Here is an 18,523-nt window from a genome sequence, read left to right on the forward strand (position 1 = left end):
TAGATGATGGAAGGACATGATTGACAGTTAGGGTGGCATGCTTTTTCATGGTACAAAAAAGATAAAGAGCAGAAAGGTTTTAATGCATACACGATAAGAAGAGCCTTATTAGGAACGTGGAAAAAGATCATACAGCAGATATACAAACAAAGAAAAAACCCCAAGCTGGGTATCACCCACAGAGGCCTTTACACAACCTACCCTTAAGGCAGAAGCAAAATTCTTAAGATAGCAAGTTAAAAAAGGATTTTGGTTTAAGGTCCAAAGAAGAGTTAGAAGAACCCAATGTATATATTTTGACTGGTGCTCTAGAGAGTACAAATGGAATCTAGGTAGAGAAAAGACGAAATAGAGGGCTTCTATGTAGAACCAGGGTATTTGATAAACTTTTGTTGGGTTCAAACTGTCCTTGTTGGGTGCCCACATTGATGTAATAGAGCCAGGATTCCCAAGATCGAAACCCCGGGTCTATGGTTTTCTGTGCCACACATCAGCCCCAAAGCTTTGATTCCTGTCTAAGCTTAGCTGCCATCTTCACAGTTGATGGGAGAGACGTGGATGTTCTCAAGAAAAGTGTAGTGTTTCAAATTATCCCTGTTGCCGTCTGGTCAACTAAGAGCCATAAGCTTTACAAAAGACCCGTTCCTCATTTGTTTCTATGGGTCAATCTGGCTGCCTGCCTTTTTGAACCCTTCTTAAGCAGGATGCATAGGTGACTAGGGGCACTCCTACGATGAGCAATGATGTTTCTGAAGTACAGTTTGTGCAGGCTTGCACAAGGACACAAACACACACACACATCACCCCTATGAAGACTGGACCCAATAGATTTTAGTTCACTACTGCACAGACGAAGACACAGGGATGGGTGAATTCTTTGCTCCCAAACACACACCGGTCCCGAGTGTCACCAGAAAAACTTTTCACTTCTTATCACCAAAGAATCTGTAGGGCATCTGGACAATTTGATCGATAAAAATATGTAAGTATTTTAAGGCAGAAAAAAGCACTCTCCCAGAGTAAAGCAAAGCGGAACTCTGCAAGCTCTTAATAACAAAAACATTAATGTTGGGGGCAGGATATTCACAGATGTGGGTGGAAATACACTCTAGACATGTTCAGAGGCTAACAAGCGCATCACACATTTCCAAGCTGAGATATTGCGTTGCCAACAAGTTTGAAAATGGGATCCTAGTTCAATGTTCAGCCCGGAAAACAACACACTTAATAAATGAGTTTATTGTTATCAAGGATGTATAAAGACATGATTTATAAAACAAGGAAACGTGACAAAGTTTGAGCCGGCTGGTAAGCTGCGCCTTCTTTTTTGTGATCCCAGAACTGTGAGCATCCGTTGTGCTTATTCTGTGCCGAACGCACACCACTCTGCGTAAGACCGGAGGAGATGGGGGGGGAAATTAAAATATCAAACGTTTGACTCTGGCTTCTGCATTCTTGCATGTTTTTAACCACCCGGTTTTAGCCTCAAAACAGGAGTCCTTTTTCTCTGCCTCGGCTGGTTAGCGATTCCCGCCGCTTTCCTCTTTTCCTATCACCAAATACAGATTATATATTATGTGTTGATTTCTTTTTTCCTTCTCATTTTTACAAGTCAGGTCCGCAGGCGGTCGGTCGGAGGGAGAAGAGGAGAAGGGCGGCGGAGGGCCTGGCGCGTCAAAGGCCAAACTTTTAAGGTATTTTTAGCAGCCAATGGGAGCTTTTTCCGCTATGAAGGAGGCAGAGAAAACATTTGGTTGTGGTGTGTAAGAGTCCGGCCGAAGACAGTGTAACCTTTGAGGCGGCTGCTGACGGGCAGCAAAATTTCGGCAGTTGCAAAGGAGACCCGGGCCATGCTCAAACGGCCTCGAGCTTCTCCCGGGTCGTTGCTTGGGTGCGAGTTCGGATCCCCACCATGGGAGTGTCGCCCATCCTCTGCTCTTCCCTTCAATGTCTCCTCGTTTTGCTGCTTTCAGGTAGGTAGCTTCGGTTTCAAAAAATGGCTACGTCCATTTGAAAAGAAGGGGGGAAAGTCAGGCGAGGGGCGGGAGGGAGGCCTACCTTGTCAGGAGGGTGGCGCAGGGAATCTTCCTGGTGCTGAGGGGAGGTGCAGAAGCTGACCAGAGGGGCTGTGATCCCCCCAGAAACCGGTAATTGATAATAAACCGATCGTCTGTCTATTTAGGAAAAAAATCTCCACTTTTTCCTTTGCCTTCAGCTTTCAGGCACAGCCCTCCCTAAATTGGGAAGATCCCCATGTGGAAAAATGGCTCGGCCGTTACCCTCCTTAATAATGATCAGAAAGTCTATTTCTTCTACTCACCATAAAGTTTGTTCCCTCTCTGGTAGATGTGGAGAGGGTGGAAACAAATCGGCAGAAGGGAAGTCTTATCAGCCAGAGTAGAACCTCCAAAGTCAGGAGCAAGCTACCTGGGTCTTCTTCTAGCTCCACCCACCCTCCGCAGCTAAGGGGCGACGCTGGAGCACAGTGGCTTGCATCCACGCCCCATAGCTGCTGCTCAGCTCTTGCAGACACGGGCCTGTGGCTTCCTTTCAGGAGCCCAACCCTCTCATAAGTGGTCTCCCTCTTTTCCTGCTGCTTTCCACTTTTTCCCTTGGTGCAACAAGGGGGGTTTCTGGCATGTTCCTATGCCAGCCTGCCTTACTGGGTTGGTGTATGTATCGCAACAAGAAATTCAAAGGGAGTGCTAGGAATATATAACGTTTTAACTGATCTTGGGTGAATAATTTTTCTTTAAAAAAAATTTTTATGGTCAACTCTTCTTCTCATGAATTATTATGTATTAATCTGGGACTGTAAGAGGGTTGGAGGTTATTATTGCTGATGCGGAGTTACTTGTCCAGGAAGCGAGGGCAAAAGATGCCTTTAAAAGGAATGGAGCACACGACCCTCAAAGGCAGAGCATGGGAAGATTTCTTTTGAAACTACGGCACTCAGAATCCCCCAACTACCCTGGTGACCAGCTGTCCTAAAAAGGAGTAACTTCTCTATTTTGTTCCTCGAGGCAAACCATTCAGGCCCCTTAAGCGAGTTTAGTCAGCATCTGGAGAACAGTTCCTGGGGAGGTCGCTTTAAATTCCCCCACGGAAAATGAGGCATCATGGAAATATTTTATTGACGTGGGATGCTGCGTTTCATTAGGGACGGATTCTGAGACCCCCAGGCCTGTGAACCACAGTCACACAGGTTTGAATCTGGTGGAAATTCTCAGCACAGAGAGAGAGAGAGAGAGAGAGGAACAAGTTCCTGCGTGATCTCGTCCGCACAACAGTCTGGCGAGGTAGGCCAGCAGGTGGAGCTTCTGAAGCCAGGAGCGAAAGTCGTGGCAGATGCAAGATTCAAACCAGGAACATCCACAACATCACTCTCGGAACTCATGAGCATTAAAGTCATATGGGTGCCTCTACTTCTTCCTCATCATCTAGGCCATTCCCAGTTCATCTGGGCCTCTTTCTCTCTCCGCACGGCCCCTTCGCCCTTCCCTTAACGTCTAAGGTTCCAAAGTCCACCAGGAAAAGCCAAGGATTTAGGCACAGATTCACTCCGCTGATTCAAGTGGAACTGGAAAGAGATGAACCATGAAGAGAGAGGGTCAGATTACCTATTAAGGTAAACAAGGATTTCCTCTTCTGAGACTGTTATCCTTCCAGGCTTGCAAGTCTTTCAGTCCTACATGCCTGGAGCATCAGACATGCAAAGCTAAGCCATCCTGTCTCTCAGCTGACTAGTCACAAAACAAAATCAAGCAAATGTTTGCCAAATGCGGCTTTGCAAAATCTCGTGAATGATAAGCCCACTGGAACTTGTTCTTGTTACGCGCCATCAAGTCAATTTTTAAAAAAACCTACGGCAGCTCCAAGCAGCAGCCACCTCCAAATGACCCTGTCGTTAGCTACTCTGATCAGCAATTTCAAACTCGAGGTTGGGGCTTCCTTAGGGAGTTCATCAGTCTCTTGTTAGGTCTTCCTCTTTTCCTGCTTGCTTCAATGTTTTCAAGCACTGCTGTCTTTTCCCACCAGCTCTTATCTTCTCAAGATGATGACCCAGTGGTGTATAATAATAAGCATGTGCCATGAAGTTAATTCTGATTCATGGTGAATCAGAATTATACACTCCTGTGTATTTTCCAAGTAGAAAATAGGCAGGAGTGGTTTGCCCTTCCCTTCTTCGGGGGGGGGGGGCGCCCTGGGACGGTCCAGCTGGCCCAAGGCCACCCAGGCTGGCTCTTCTGGGATGCAGAGTAGGGAACCGAACCCTGGAATGAGGGGCCTCCAAAGCCGCCGGTCCTCAACAGCTCTGCTCAGCTCTTCTAGACTCAACCCCGTGGCTTCCTTTAGGAAGTCCATCTGTCTCAAACCCATAAGCCAACCCCCCAATGGACTACAACACCCATCACCCTACTGAATGCTTGTGGTCTCTTGGGACGATGGGTGTTGTTGTCTGAAACAGCTGGAAGGCAGCAGCTGGAGAAGGTTTAGGTGGGGAAGAACAAGGGGTTCATGCAGGCCCTCATTTCAGAGGGGAAAGGAGCCTTGGTGGATGGAAGTCAGGGTTTTTCAAGAAGGAATGGCTCAAAATTAAGATTTAAAACTCTTAAGCAGAGTAACACGGTCTTGAACTGTATGCCTCCTGCACTCCCGACATGAGAATTCTTTCAATTTTTCGTGGCATATCCGGATCAGCTCGTATTCGCCCTTTCTAATTGCCATTTCCTAAAATACGCTCCTGGGCGCAGCCTCCTTGGCCAGCCTTATTTCGCGCGTGTGCTTTCGCTGGCAAGCGGCTTTGCCCACCACAAAGAAAATAAGCAGTTTGTCTTTGTGTGAAGCTTCTGGGAAGCCAGAAAAGGCAGGGCAGGCATTTTAGACGTCCCATCTCACAGATCCCCCTGAAAAAAACACCCTTGACCCAAACACACACACACATATTCATGCTTGCTGCCCCAGAAAGGGGGTTTGATAGGATGTGCGTCGTGTGTGGAACTCCCTGTCACAAGATACAAAGCTGCGGTCACGGCTTTAAGGAGCTGAAGAAGATTAACTCCCCTTGTGGCCGAGGCAAAGTCGATGGGTGGCAAAGACGGGAAGGTTAAGCCCCACCAAATGTAGGGGCAGTACTCCAAGTCCCACCATCCCCGCCTGATGGCTGTGTAGACTGGGGCTTCTGGGAACAGAAGCCCAAAATATCCGAAAGGTTCACATCATTTCCAGACGATGTGGCATGACTCTAGTTCTACCCGTGTCACCAGCGTGAGCCAGGAGGTGAGGCTGAGGAGCCTGATGCCGAGGGAGGCCCGGAAGGAAAGAACTAGAAACCGGGCCTTCTCGGCGGTGGCTCCTCGCCTCTGGAATAACCTACCTCTGGAGATTCGCGCTGCACCCTCGCTGGGTACTTTTAAGAACCAACTAAAAACGTGGATGTATAGGCAGGCCTTCCCTTCCAGTTAATTCCTGTCCTCTTTCCTTTTTTCTCTCTCTTTATTTGTTTTATTTTGTATTTTTCCCATCTTGCAGAATCATTTAATTAATTCATTGTTATAAATTTTTCTTGAACTTGTTATCCTTTATGTTGTAAGCCACCTAGGAGCCTCGTGGCGCAGTGGTTAAACCACTGTACTGCAGCTAAAACTGCTCACAACCTGGGGTTCAAATCCCAGGTAGCCGGCTCAAGGTTGACTCAGCCTTCCATCCTTCCGAGGTCAGTAAAATGAGTACCCAGCTCGCTGGGGGGGCAATGTGTAGCCTGTATAATTAAATTGTAAACCGCCCAGAGAGTGCTTGAAGCGCTATGGGGCAGTATATAAGCAGCACGCTTTGCTTTAGAGTGGTCAAAATGACTAGATAGGCGGGGTATAAATACAATAAATAAATAAATAATGAAATAAAATGACTCAAAGTGGCAGGAATCTTCGTGGCCTGGCTTTGAACATCTGTAGATGTGCCTGACTCCAACAGAGCATGTGGGATCTTTTCCGGGGATCATGACGAACATTAAAGCTGCGGCATGCACTCCATGCGCCAAAGTTTGCTTTCACACGCGCGAGGAAGTTGATGAAGCCATCAGCTCTGACTTCATCCCTAAAAAGGTGCCGTCGTGCCTGCCAGCAACGGAAAGGCCCTCCGGCCCGCCTTCCATCGCGGGCTGTTTTCCTCCAAAGTGTGGAATCCAGAGTGCAGACAGAGGAGCGATTGTGCAGAGGACACCACAACACCCTTCCCTCCTCCTCACACATCCTCGTGCGAGGCAGGAAATGCTTCCCTCTTTTTTATTCCTGCCCAGCCCCGCCGGGCTCAGGGCTGACCGTCGGTCTGTCGCTGGAGAGCCAGACGCCGGGGTGATCTCAGAAGCCTCTCCGACAAGGACGGTGACTCTGGTCAAGACTTCCTCCTTCGCTGGAAAAAGAAGGAGAAAGCAACAGAAATGCCGGTTGTTTCTCGCAAATATAAGTTCAGAAATGTTTTCTTTTTTATTGTGAGCTGATACTTGGTTTTTAAACAAAAAGCAGCTGACGTGAGGGTTTTTTATTTTATTTTTTTACAAGCCTCCCTCAGAATTTACAGTTAGGGTAAATCCAGGTTTCCAGTATTCCCAGTAAAGATCAAACTAGCCAATCTTCAAGGCCGGAGCCAAAGACATTTGATCCCAAGGTCATACAAGAGGTCAACCGGGCAGGTACATCAGGCTTTTTTTTTTCCAAAACAGAGAATTTCTGCTGTCTTTGTCTTGTTTGGTTCGGAACAGGTCTTGGACTTACCTGGATTCACATCTGCGAGCTGTATCTCCCTACCTCTTTTTGCAGTGTTCTGATTTTTTGGTTAAATTCCTCCAGCTGCACAGAAGTGCAGAGATTCACACAGCAAAATTAGCTTCGAGTTCCCCTGCTTAGTCCACCCCTTTTTCCCCCTCATCATCTGGCACTTACGGTCTCAGTAACTCACGCTGCGGCATTAGTAAGAGAAAGAATAAAAACATTTCATTTACTTACAGTTCAATGGCTGCAACAGCAAACTGACAAACAGGGCTGACTGACTTTCAACAACAGGCCCCTACAGAGGGACAGACATGACTGACTGCAGCAACAGACAAAGGAAAGAGGAAAAGCTCAAAAGAAAAGAGGCGGGGTTCCCTTTAAATTCAGAGGCATGGAAGGAACTATTGGTTAGTGCTATTAGTGACTGACAGTCACACCTAGTAGAGGCAGCATGTGAGGTTGCAATAATTTCAACTTAAAAATCAGCATCACTGAGAGGATGTAGGTTTTGCTGGGTTCAGATTAACAAACAAAGAATTTTGTCGTTTACTTAACTTGAGTTCAGGAAGAGAACATAGCTACAGACGGCTTTGAGAAGACACTTCTGAGTGTTGGTATAGGTGCACTATGTTTTCCTCTGCCATCAGCACCTTCACTTCCTCTCACTTCATTCTGCCCCCCCCTTTCTTTTTCAAAGGCTGGGAATGTGCGATAGCGTAAAACCGTCGCAGCTAAAACCAGTTTTGGCAGGTGGTGCTAAGAGTCCCTTAAAAATGGGAGAGAAAGAAAAGAAATATTGATTCATATGGGTTTTTATCTCTTTTTATCATGCAGAGATGATTTAGTGCTAAACTGACATAGCAACATAGCGATATGGTGATCTAGCGCTAAATTTGTTTTTTTTTTATAACATACTAGTTTGGGGCTTTATGTTTTGGGACAGCGAGCGAGTGTTCCTTCTTTCCCAAAACCTCCCGCCCCATCTTATGGCATCACCAGAAAACCACCCCAAATCTCACCCCTCCTTGCGTTCATTTGGGAAGTGAAACGAATAATCAGTCACGCAGGCAAAAGACCTCTGTTGTTTGTCAATAAATCTGTGTTCACTTCTCCTTTTCTCTCTCTTTCCCATTCAAGGTCTTGGTACCCCATTTAATATTGATGTGAAGAGACCCCAGATCTTCCGTGGCCCCGAAGAATCCCAGTTTGGGTACAAAGTCCTACAGTACACAGCCCAAGGGCAGAAATGGTGAGTCAATCATCCTTGAAAAGATGATTCTTCTGGGTGTTGACATGGTTGTTATTTTTCCCTCTCTGCCTTACTCTCTTCAGCCGAACTCACACCTATGGAGGAATTCGGAACCGGCACATTTGGGATTTGGTGGTTGGGAAATTTCCTAAAAAATTCCTTCAGAGTCAATAAAGAGATGCAGGAGGCATTACTTAAAAGCAGTAAAGTATGTGTGTGAGGGGAGAATTACATTTCTTGGAGAATCCAAAGTTCGCAATTTTCGGTACTTATTTTATCTCATTGCCCTTTTTAGTACTTATTGATCTCGTCGAAAATATGGGGGAATCAAACATGGACTGTTAAACAGATTTCACACTGTGCGATACAGATGTGGGCGGTTCGTGGATCTTAAAATATGCTTTTAAATGTATGGGGGGGGTTTGAGGCAAAATGTACTTTTTAAGATATATTTTGAGTGAAAATATGCCTGTTTGTGATGGGTGGGCCACATCTTGGACTCTGGAGGCGTTTGTGGGGTTTAGGGGAAAGAACTAACATATTGTTGCTGGGGGAACAGCATGCAAAATCACATAGAAAAAAAACACATTTAAAAAAACAAAACAAGGAAAAGTGGTTGAAAAACAAGGGAAAATGGGATTTAGCATGACATGCTCTCCTGTATTGCATTCTCCCCCCCCCCTGCTTGCCCCCATGAAAAGTGTAGGGCTGTGTTTGGCTGGACAGGGAAGGGATACAGCTAGCCCTCTCCAGTATGCTCCAGAGGTGTGACACTACAATGCCCACCATCCCCAGCGCACATGGCCATTGGCAAGGGGAGGCTGCCTTAAAGCAACCTGTTCCTCCCCAAAGGATTGAGGAACAGACCTTTACGCATTCCCTTTGAACTACACCTTGCTGGGGGATGCTGGGTGTTGTAGTCCAACTACCTACCCCCCCCCCCAAAAGTCCCCAAATTCAAATCCTCCTCTTCTAACTTTTCGCCTTTTCCCTGATCAAGAACCCCATCCTTAAGCAGGCCAGCCCACAAAAACCTTTTTAAAAACGGGTCAAAACAAGGGGATCTCCCCCATTCCTTGCCGTTTGCTCCTCTTTCTTTCCCTCTGGGTTTGGGTTTTAAAAGTAACTTAAAAGTAACTTTTAAAAAGCAAGCCACAGTTTTAGGCAGCCGCCAGGCCACCGGTCCCGGATCTGGGAGCCCAGAAAAGGCTGGTCCAGGTTTTTGTGTTGATTTCCGCAACTGGACCCGAGATGGTTTTATGATTAAAGGATAACAGGGCCAAAGCGACCAGGGAACGCCTGCCCTATGGAAGAATCATTTACAGGCAAAAAAAAAAAAAGGGGGGGGACAGCCCACGCAGACAGAGACCCGAATGGGACGCCAGGAGGATCTGGAGCTCAGCCAGAGAACTGGGTCCAAAGAGCCTCTGGTTCCAGGAAACGAGGTCTCAGACGCCGCTGGTGGGTGTTTGGATCAAAATTCGAACCGCTGTCCCGTCACGGCCCCAAGCCACAGGGAACGGGTTCTCCAGATGTTCGAGCTTTGGGGAAAGCCTGCGGGCAGGCGGCGGGGTGCATTATGAAATTAATTCTTCCGGATGGCACAGTCGAGGTCTGAAGCCAGGCCAGGCTGGAGGGAGGACGATGGGAATCGTAGTCCATTGCCCAGCCCTTCTGGAAGGCAGCAGGTCATGGATGCCTGAGTGAGCCAGCGGCTGTAATTCAGGTTTTTTAAACCAAGCGGCTCATCACACTCAGAATTCGACTAGGAAGAGAAATTTGTTCTCTCTTTCTTAAAAAAAAATCTATTTTTTAAATGGTATCTGGGCTCATTTTTGAAACCTGCAAACTTATCACGACCTTAATTAAGAATTTTGCGATTGATATCAAATGACCAGAACAGGAAAGGAATCCATGGGCTTCTCAGCAATGAAGAATCAAGGAGAAAATCTGAACATTAGCTATGACTTCACCCGGGGGGAAAACCATAGATTCCTGTATTTATTTATTTCTCATTGACATGGAAAACAGATCACATTATTCAGATCTTTTTTCCTTTCCCCATCTTCTGTTTTCACCCTTCTGGTCGTCTCAAAAATTAAACATCCACCAAGTCTAGGGACCTGTGTGTTTAGTCGTTTAGTCGTGTCCGACTCTTCGTGACCCCATGGACCAGAGCACGCCAGGCCCTCCTGTCTTCTACTGCCTCCCGGAGTTGTGTCAGGTTCATGTTGGTTGCTTCGCAGACACTGTCCAGCCATCTCATCCTCGGTCGTCCCCTTCTCCTCTTGCCATCACACCTTCCTAACATCAAGGTTTTTTCCAAGGACTCTTTTCTTCTCATGAGATGGCCAAAGTACTGGAGCCTCAGCTTCAGGATCTGTCCTTCAAGTGAGCATTCAGGGTTGATTTCCTTTAGAACTGATAGGTTTGTTCTCCTTGCAGTCCAGGGGATTCTCAAGAGCCTCCTCCAGCACCACAATTCAAAGGCATCAATTCTTCGGCGGTCTGCTTTCTTTATGGTCCAGCTCTCACTTCCATACATCATGACAGGAAAAACCATAGCTTTGACTATTCGGACTTTTGTTGGCAAGGTGATGTCTCTGCTTTTCAAGATGCTATCAAGATTTGTCATTGCTTTCCTCCCAAGAAGCAGGCGTCTTTTAATTTCAGGGCTGCTGTCTCCATCTGCAGTGATCATGGAGCCCAGGAAGATAAAATTTGACACTGCCTCCATATCTTCCCCTTCTATTTCCCAGGAGGTGATGGGACCAGTGGCCATGATCTTAGTTTTTTTGATGTTGAGTTTCAGACCGTTTTTTGCACTCTCCTCTTTCACTCTCATTACAAGGTTCTTTAATTCCTCCTCACTTTCTGCCATCAGAGTGGTATCATCTGCATATCGGAGGTTGTTGATATTTCTTCCGGCAATCTTAATTCCGGCTTGGGTTTCTTCCAGTCCAGCCTTCCGCATGATGTATTCTGCATATAAGTTAAATAAGCTGGGGGACAATATACAGCCTTGCCGTACTCCTTTCCCAATTTTGAACCACTCAGTTGTTCCATGACCAGTTCTAACTGTTGCTTCCTGTCCCACATATAGGTTTCTCAGGAGACAGATAAAGTGGTCAGGCACTCCCATTTCTTTAAGAACTTGCCATAGTTTGCTGTGGTCCACACAGTCAAAGGCTTTCGCATAGTCAATGAAGCAGAAGTAGATATTTTTCTGGAACTCTCTGGCTTTCTCCATAATCCAGCGCAAGTTAGCAATTTGGTCTCGAGTTCCTCTGCCTCTTCGGAATCCAGCTTGTACTTCTGGGAGTTCTCGGTCCACATACTGCTGAAGCCTACCTTGTAGGATTTTGAGCATAACCTTGCTAGCGTGTGAAATGAGTGCAATTGTACGGTAGTTGGAGCATTCTTTGGCACTGCCTTTCTTTGGGATTGGGATGTAGACTGATCTTTTCCAATCCTCTGGCCACTGTTGAGTTTTCCAAACTTGCTGGCATATTGAATGTAGCACCTTAACAGCATCATCTTTCAAGGTTTTAAATAGTTCAACTGGAATGCCATCACCTCCACTGGCCTTGTTGTTAGCCAGGCTTTCTAAGGCCCACTTGACTTCGCTCTCCAAGATGTCTGGCTCAAGGTCAGCAACTACATTGTCTGGGTTGTCCGGGATATCCACATCTTTCTGATATAATTCCTCTGTGTATTCTTGCCACCTCTTCTTGACGTCTTCTGCTTCTGTTAGGTCCCTCCCATTTTTGTCTTTTATCATGTTCATCTTTGCGCAAAATGTTCCTCTAATATGTCCAATTTTCCTGAACAGATCTCTGGTCTTTCCTTTTCTGTTATCTTCCTCTATTTCTTTGCATTGTTCATTTAAGAAGGCCCTCTTGTCTCTCCTTGCTATTCTTTGGAAGTCTGCATTCAAGTTTCTGTAACTTTCCCTATCTCCCTTGCATTTTGCTTCCCTTCTCCTCTCTGCTATTTCTAAGGCCTCGTTGGACAGCCACTTTGCTTTCTTGCATTTCCTTTTCTTTGGGATGGTTTTCGTTGCTGCCTCCTGGACAATGTTACGAGCCTCTATCCAAAGTTCTTCAGGCACTCTGTCCACCAAATCTAGTTCCTTAAATCTGTTCTTTACTTCCACTGTGTATTCATAAGGGATTTGGTTTAGATTATACCTGAGTGGCCCGGTGGTTTTTCCTAATCTCTTCAGTCTAAGCTTGAATTTTGCTATGAGAAGCTGATGATCAGAACCGCAGTCAGCTCCAGGTCTTGTTTTTGCTGACTGTATAGAGCTTCTCCATCTTTGGCTGCAGAGAATATAATCAATCTGATTTCGATATTGCCCATCTGGTGATTTCCATGTATAGAGTCGCCTCTTGTGTTGTTGGAAAAGAGTGTTTGTGATGACCAGCTTATTCTCTTGACAAAACTCTATTAGCCTTTGTCCTGCTTCGTTCTGAACTCCAAGGCCAAACTTCCCTGTTGTTCCTTTTATCTCTTGGCTCCCTACTTTAGCATTCCAGTCCCCTAGAATGAGAAGAACATCTTTCTTTGGTGTCAGTTCTAGAAGGTGTTGTAAATCTTCATAGAATTGTTCAATTTCAGTCTCCTCAGCAATGCTGGTTGGTGCATAAACTTGGATTATTGTGATGTTGAATGGTCTGCCTTGGATTCGTATTGACATCATTCTATCATTTTTGAGATTGTATCCCATTACAGCTTTTCCCACTCTTTTGTTGACTATGAGGGCTACTCCATTCCTTCTACGGGATTCATGCCCACAATAGTAGATATGATAATCATCTGAGCTGAATTCGCCCATTCCTGTCCATTTTAGTTCACTGATGCCCAGGATGTCGATGTTTATTCTTGCCATCTCCTGTTTGACCACCTCCAGCTTCCCAACGTTCATAGATCTTACATTCCAGGTTCCTATGCAGTATTTTTCTTTGCAGCATTGGATTTTCCTTTCACTAGGGACCTAAAAGGAGCTAAAGACACAGCTGACTTGTCACTAGTTACTTTTGGGTAACAATGAAAGTAACTAGTCAAAACCTGAGTTACTTAGGTGCAGTCAGTAACACCTACGTACTTACTTTTGAAAGTTACTTTTAAGGGTTTTAAAAATTGGGTTTTTAATAGGCCTCCGAAAGTTCTCATCACCCCTCTCCAAATTTTATTCTGCAAAAAGTGGGGAGGAATTATGGTTTTGTTGGGTTTTTTTTTTTTTTAAAATAGCCCCTTTGACTTTCTAACATTGCCTGTCCTGAGCAATACCATCATTCTTGGAGAAAGGAATTAGTTACAAGTAAGTACTCACATGTAACTAATTACTTATACATTTTCTTGCCTCCCCACCCTGACCCTGAAACTGTGGTACTTAATTAATTAATGAAAAATAAGCAGCAGACGTGGAGAAAAATTAAGGAACCCTGTCTCTCTGTTCCTTCCCTTACTGAGTTCCTAAGTGAGGCATCCACTCAACAGGGGAAGCCTTTTAGAAGCGTGGGGATGTGGAAACTCTCTCGGTTGAACGTCTGCCTTTTGGGTCACCCTTAAAAACACACACACACAAAAATGTCCATTGACCAAGTTAGTCAGTGGTGGCGATCCTGAGCTTCTAACAGCAGCAACCGTAGCACACGGCTGGCCACTTTCTCTCCAAAATTATATTGGAATCCCTTGGAAAAAAATGGGTTTTTAAAAAATAGAGATGTGCTTTAATTTAATTAAGATGCTCCTGAACGCTGCGGGTTTCCCCCACAGGATGCTGGTGGGGGCTCCCTGGGAAGGAACGGCCGACGACCGCCAGGGGGACGTGTACAAGTGCGTCGTGGGAGGAAGAAGGAACTCGACCTGCGCCAAAGTCCACATTGGTGGGTAATCAAGTCACTCCCATGAGGGAGCCTCCCTGTCTAGGGGCAGTGTATCTGAAACTCTCCTCCCTGCCGGTGGGAGCCCCTTTGCCATCTAATTTTGGTCCAGGCTCCGCTCCAGCGCCCAGGGTCGCCTCCTGGTCAAAGGCGAGGAAGCCATATACGTATGCCACAGCCTAGTTTTTAAAACTTGGACTTCATGATGAAAGTACAGTGAGACCCCCTTATCCGTGGGATCAGTATCCGCTGATTCAATTATCCACAGTCTGAAAATATGGCGCTACCCTGAAAAATCCTAGAAATATATATAAGATGCCATTATTAAAATGGAGTTTGCTGTAATCTGCATTTTTCAGCATCCATAGAGGAGGCTTGGAAATGATCTCCGGTGGATACGGAGGTCCTCCAATTTAAAAAAAATGAATATAGTAGAGCCCGTGTGGAGTCCTGGACTGATATTCTGAAGATCTGGTTTCAAAACTACACCCAGCCTCGCAAGGCTATTGACAGGATGAAGTGGGGAGGAGGGGGCCACACTTTCTGCTCATTAAAGGGAGAGATGCTGGTGATAAGCGTATCACATAACTAAATACAACAGTGCTCCTGAGCACATGCAAAGTGTAGCTGGCCAGGAGTGTGTGCCCATGCACACACAGGCCCACCTACCCGTGGTCCCAGCCTTGCTAGACACCCAGCGGATTGGGGGCAGAGCAGTGTGGAAATTCAGGGGCTTTTAAAGAACTGAAGGGACACCACGAGGTCATCTAGCCCAACCCCAGCTCAATGTACATCTTCCAGAAGAAACAAGATGTTGAAAGGAAACTTACAGCTGAATTAGACATTTTGAAGGCACGTTGTGGTTGTGACAGGCCGACCCCGTGAACGAGCCATCTCCAGAAGGCCCTGCCCTTAAAAGCCCTGCCCGGATCTTGCAAACCCCAGCCCATGGCTTCCTTTAGGGAGTCTGCCCATCTCGTATGGGGGCCCGACTCCTTCTTGTCCTGCTCCCTTCAGCTTTTCCCAGCACGATGGCCTTTTCTCATGAGGAGTCTCCATTGGGTTGGATCTAGACCCATCTGTTGACCTTCCCTTTACAACAGGACTCAGGCCCGGGGGTGGGGGAGAGGAGGAACTCAGATCTCGGATCTGGAGGCGTGTAACCAAAGATGACAGGAAGCGTCTGAGGGTTTCAGGGTTGCCCCATCGTAACCCCTTCCTTAGCCGTGCATCGCCAAGCCTCACGTTGTCGGCTTTATTCTGTTTTGTTTCCCCCCCCCCTCCTCCTTCCCGCCTCCCCCACCACGGACCCAAACTAGGTGACCTGGCCCTTCGGAACAACTCCCAGCAAATTAAAAACATGCATTTTGGAATGACGCTGGTGCCCAACCGAGATGACGGCTTTGTGGTGAGTGGGGGTATTTTGTGTGTGAGCCGCATTAACCCCGGGCCTGGCTCGCTTGGCGGCAGCTATAAAAAGCACACCGCCAGGCAGCAATCATGCCGCCGGGAGCCAAACCTTGGAGGAACCTGCAGCGACAGGCACTCCATCGGGGGAGAGGTGGTGGCTGGGTAAGGTGGAAGAGGACGGAGGCTCCGACGGTGGCAGAGCCGACTTGGGAGTGGAGGTGTTGACGGCGCTACCTGACGTGGCGCCTTGATGATAGCTGCATGCAGGGGGTTCTGGGGTTTGTAGTTTGAAAATGCTGCCGCAGTCGGACAAACCCTAAAGGCAGACAGATTTAAAAACTGAAAAAGAAAAGAAGAAAAATAATTATAAGATTGGTTGGTTGTTTAGCTGAGTCAGAACAATGACAGCTGGATTGCTCAGGACTGGCGCTTAGGTCTCTGGCTGCAGAACCAGGGGTGGAGGGTTCAAATCCCTGCCCCCCCCCATGCTTCCTTGGCTGGACTCAAGTGTTCTGTAGGGTCCCTTCTAGCTCTGCAGTTCTAAGATGATGATGATGATGATTTTGAAGAGGCCAAAGGATGTTAGGAGGCGGAACCATCACCCAGCGATTCTAACGTGACACAGAGATCCTCTGGGAACTTTCCCCCACGTTCTCTAAGGGGTGTAGTAGGAGAAAGGCAGGGAAGCAGGAAGCTCGGCCTGTCGCACTTCTGCCTGCTCGGGAAAGACTCTGCCAGGAAGCAAAGGGGGGGAACGCGTGCACAGGTTGCAGCTGCAAAGGCTTGTTCCCAGGGGGCTAAAAAAAACAAAACACTTTTCTCCCTCTCCCCCTGAAGGAGCTGGCTCAAGGAGCCGTTGCTCAGCAGATGGATCCAGTCCAGCTTAGCTGGGCGTTCCCTGAAAGCCAAAAAGGGGGGGGGGGGAAGAAGAGGCTGGGATCTGCTGCCTGGCATATTTTGTGGGCAAGTGCTTGTTTACTCATGAGGCCCACGTGGGCCTCTGTGCAAAAATTGGGGCCCGCTGACCGTGAAGCCGAGTTGAGACCCAGGCCCTCTTTCTCCAGGATTTCAGAAGCAGGCGGTCTCATCAACGTCACAAAGACTGGACAGATGTGACCCCCTAAATACCTCTTGGTTTCCCCAACTTCTGCCCTTAAGGCAGAAATAAAGAGAATGCTATTTCATGAATTTCGCTCAGCTGGGAAAGGTAACATTTAAGCCCCTTTCCAGCTGTTCGATGGGAACCCAAGCCAGATTTGGCTTCCAGTGGGCTTACCTGGCAGCCCTGTGAGTTCAACATGAGGGCCCAGCAGATGTTTCTGGCTTCAGCCCCGAGGATCTCCGACCATTGGCAGTGCTGGCTGAGCTGGGGCTTCTGGATGCAGGAGTCCCGAACAGGGAGATAACTGTTTTCAAGGAACATGTTGGGGCAGGGAAACAGCTTTAGGTAGATGCTGCGTCTTGAACCTCGTGGCGTTCGAGGCTGTCATGTTTTGGTACGGAATGAGAAGACAATGGAAGAGACAGTAATGTGAGGAAAAGTTGAAGGCAGCAGGAAAGGGGGAAGACTAAGCGTGCTACCTCTCTCTGAACATCAAGTTATGTCTCCCACAAAGGCAACAGTCTGTCACCACCTCTGTTTCTCTTTCCTCGGCAGGCGTGCGCGCCTCTGTGGTCCCAGGAGTGTGGCACGTCCCTGTTCAGCACCGGGATTTGCACCAGCGTGGATGAGAACTTCCGTCCCAGGGAGAATATTGCCCCGACGGCTCAGAGTAAGTGGGGGGGGGTCTTCTCCGAGGCACCTGATTTCCAAAAACATGCATTCTGGAACCTTCGGGATGAAGGGCCCTCAAATACCAAAAATTGCTAATACCAAATTTCATTAATGGTGAAAACTCAGACAGCCAAACGCGTCCATCGTGAAATAACCACAGCTGTACCTTTGCTGCTTTGCAGGCCACAAGGGAAGGTGTGTTGCAGAGTTTTGAATTCGGGTTACGTTCCTCTGGCTGCGCAGCAGAAGCACGAGGGTTCACAGAGCAGAATTAGCATAAAGTTCCCCAGCGCAGTCCGCCCCTTTTCTCATCATTAACTAGCACTTACAGTCTCAGTAACTCACTCTGAAACATTAGTAGGAGAAAGAACAAAAGATGCCATGGCTTAAAATCGAACAGAACAAACAGCCGACTGAGGAAACATGGCTGCTTTCAACGACAGAGTTCAACGGGCTCTGGAGAGGGAAAAAGATTCAGAGCAGGGAGGCGGGGCTCTCATTGAATTCAGAGGTAGGGAAAGGAATGATTGGTTAGTGCTGGATAGATTGACAGCCAGACCAACCCAAGACGTTCCCTCCCAGCCACTGCTACTTGAGGCAGCATGCGAGGTTGTTAAAACACACACACACACACACAAACCCTCCAACATCCCCCTCCCCAATCCTAAAGAGGCATCCCAAGTAATCTCCATGCATTCAGTGGGCCTACTCTAGTGTAACTCACTAAGCACAGCAACAGGATTCGGGCCCTTTGGTCTGAACTTGGTTCTTTGGCTTTGGTGCTTGCGAGTTGAGAAGGGTGTCCGCGGCTATTTTTCGCCCGTTTTGCTGGCCGAGCACTACATGCGCCACGTGTCCATGGCATGCACAGGGTGAGGATGGAGGAATGGGGAGTGAGGCCCGGGGCTGAGCACATGACAGCCCGACGGGTTCAACACACAGCTCTCCTGTTTTGTGTTTCCTTCTGCAAAAAAATAAAAATAAATTATGCTAGAAAAGGGTGTGTTTACAAATCAAGCCAGATCTCCCTGTGGAGGCAAAAACATTGACGCTGAGGCTGCCCTACTTTGAGTCAGTCCTGAGAAGGCAGGATTATCTCTGGAAAAGACCATCATGTGGCGGGAAAGGCAGAAGGCAGCAGGGGAAGAGGAAGACCAAATACGAGATGGACAGACTCCCTCAAGGAAACCACAGGCTTGGGTTTGCAAAAGCTGAGCAGGACTGTGAAGGACAGGACCTGTTCAAGATTGCTCATCCATAGGGTCACCCTAAGTTGAGCCCAACCTGACAGCACATGAGAACAACACAGAAAACAGCGAGCGAAGGCGACAGGTTCCCCTTCCAATTAAAAATGAGGTGAATCAAGTTGTCACAGCAGTTTTGAGCCAGACAAAGAGGAAAGACGGAGTGGTTTGACCATTGCAAACATCTT

At 47.3% G+C, this 18,523-nt stretch overlaps 1 protein-coding gene across 1 annotated transcript in view; it reads left to right on the top strand.

The window, feature by feature from the left end:
- Positions 1-1,704: 1,704 nt before the first annotated feature.
- The window catches only part of ITGA10 (integrin subunit alpha 10), a 41,192-nt gene continuing 24,373 nt past the window's right edge, over positions 1,705-18,523 (top strand). The window contains exons 1-5 of the mRNA XM_072983816.2: positions 1,705-1,973; positions 7,908-8,019; positions 13,801-13,910; positions 15,227-15,315; positions 16,975-17,089. Of these exons, the coding sequence (XP_072839917.2) occupies positions 1,913-1,973; positions 7,908-8,019; positions 13,801-13,910; positions 15,227-15,315; positions 16,975-17,089 (487 nt within the window). The 5' untranslated portion in view covers positions 1,705-1,912. The remainder of the gene's footprint in view (positions 1,974-7,907; positions 8,020-13,800; positions 13,911-15,226; positions 15,316-16,974; positions 17,090-18,523) is intronic.

Source organism: Pogona vitticeps, chromosome 15, assembly GCF_051106095.1.
Source record: "Pogona vitticeps strain Pit_001003342236 chromosome 15, PviZW2.1, whole genome shotgun sequence".
Taxonomy (NCBI): Eukaryota; Metazoa; Chordata; class Lepidosauria; order Squamata; family Agamidae; genus Pogona; species Pogona vitticeps.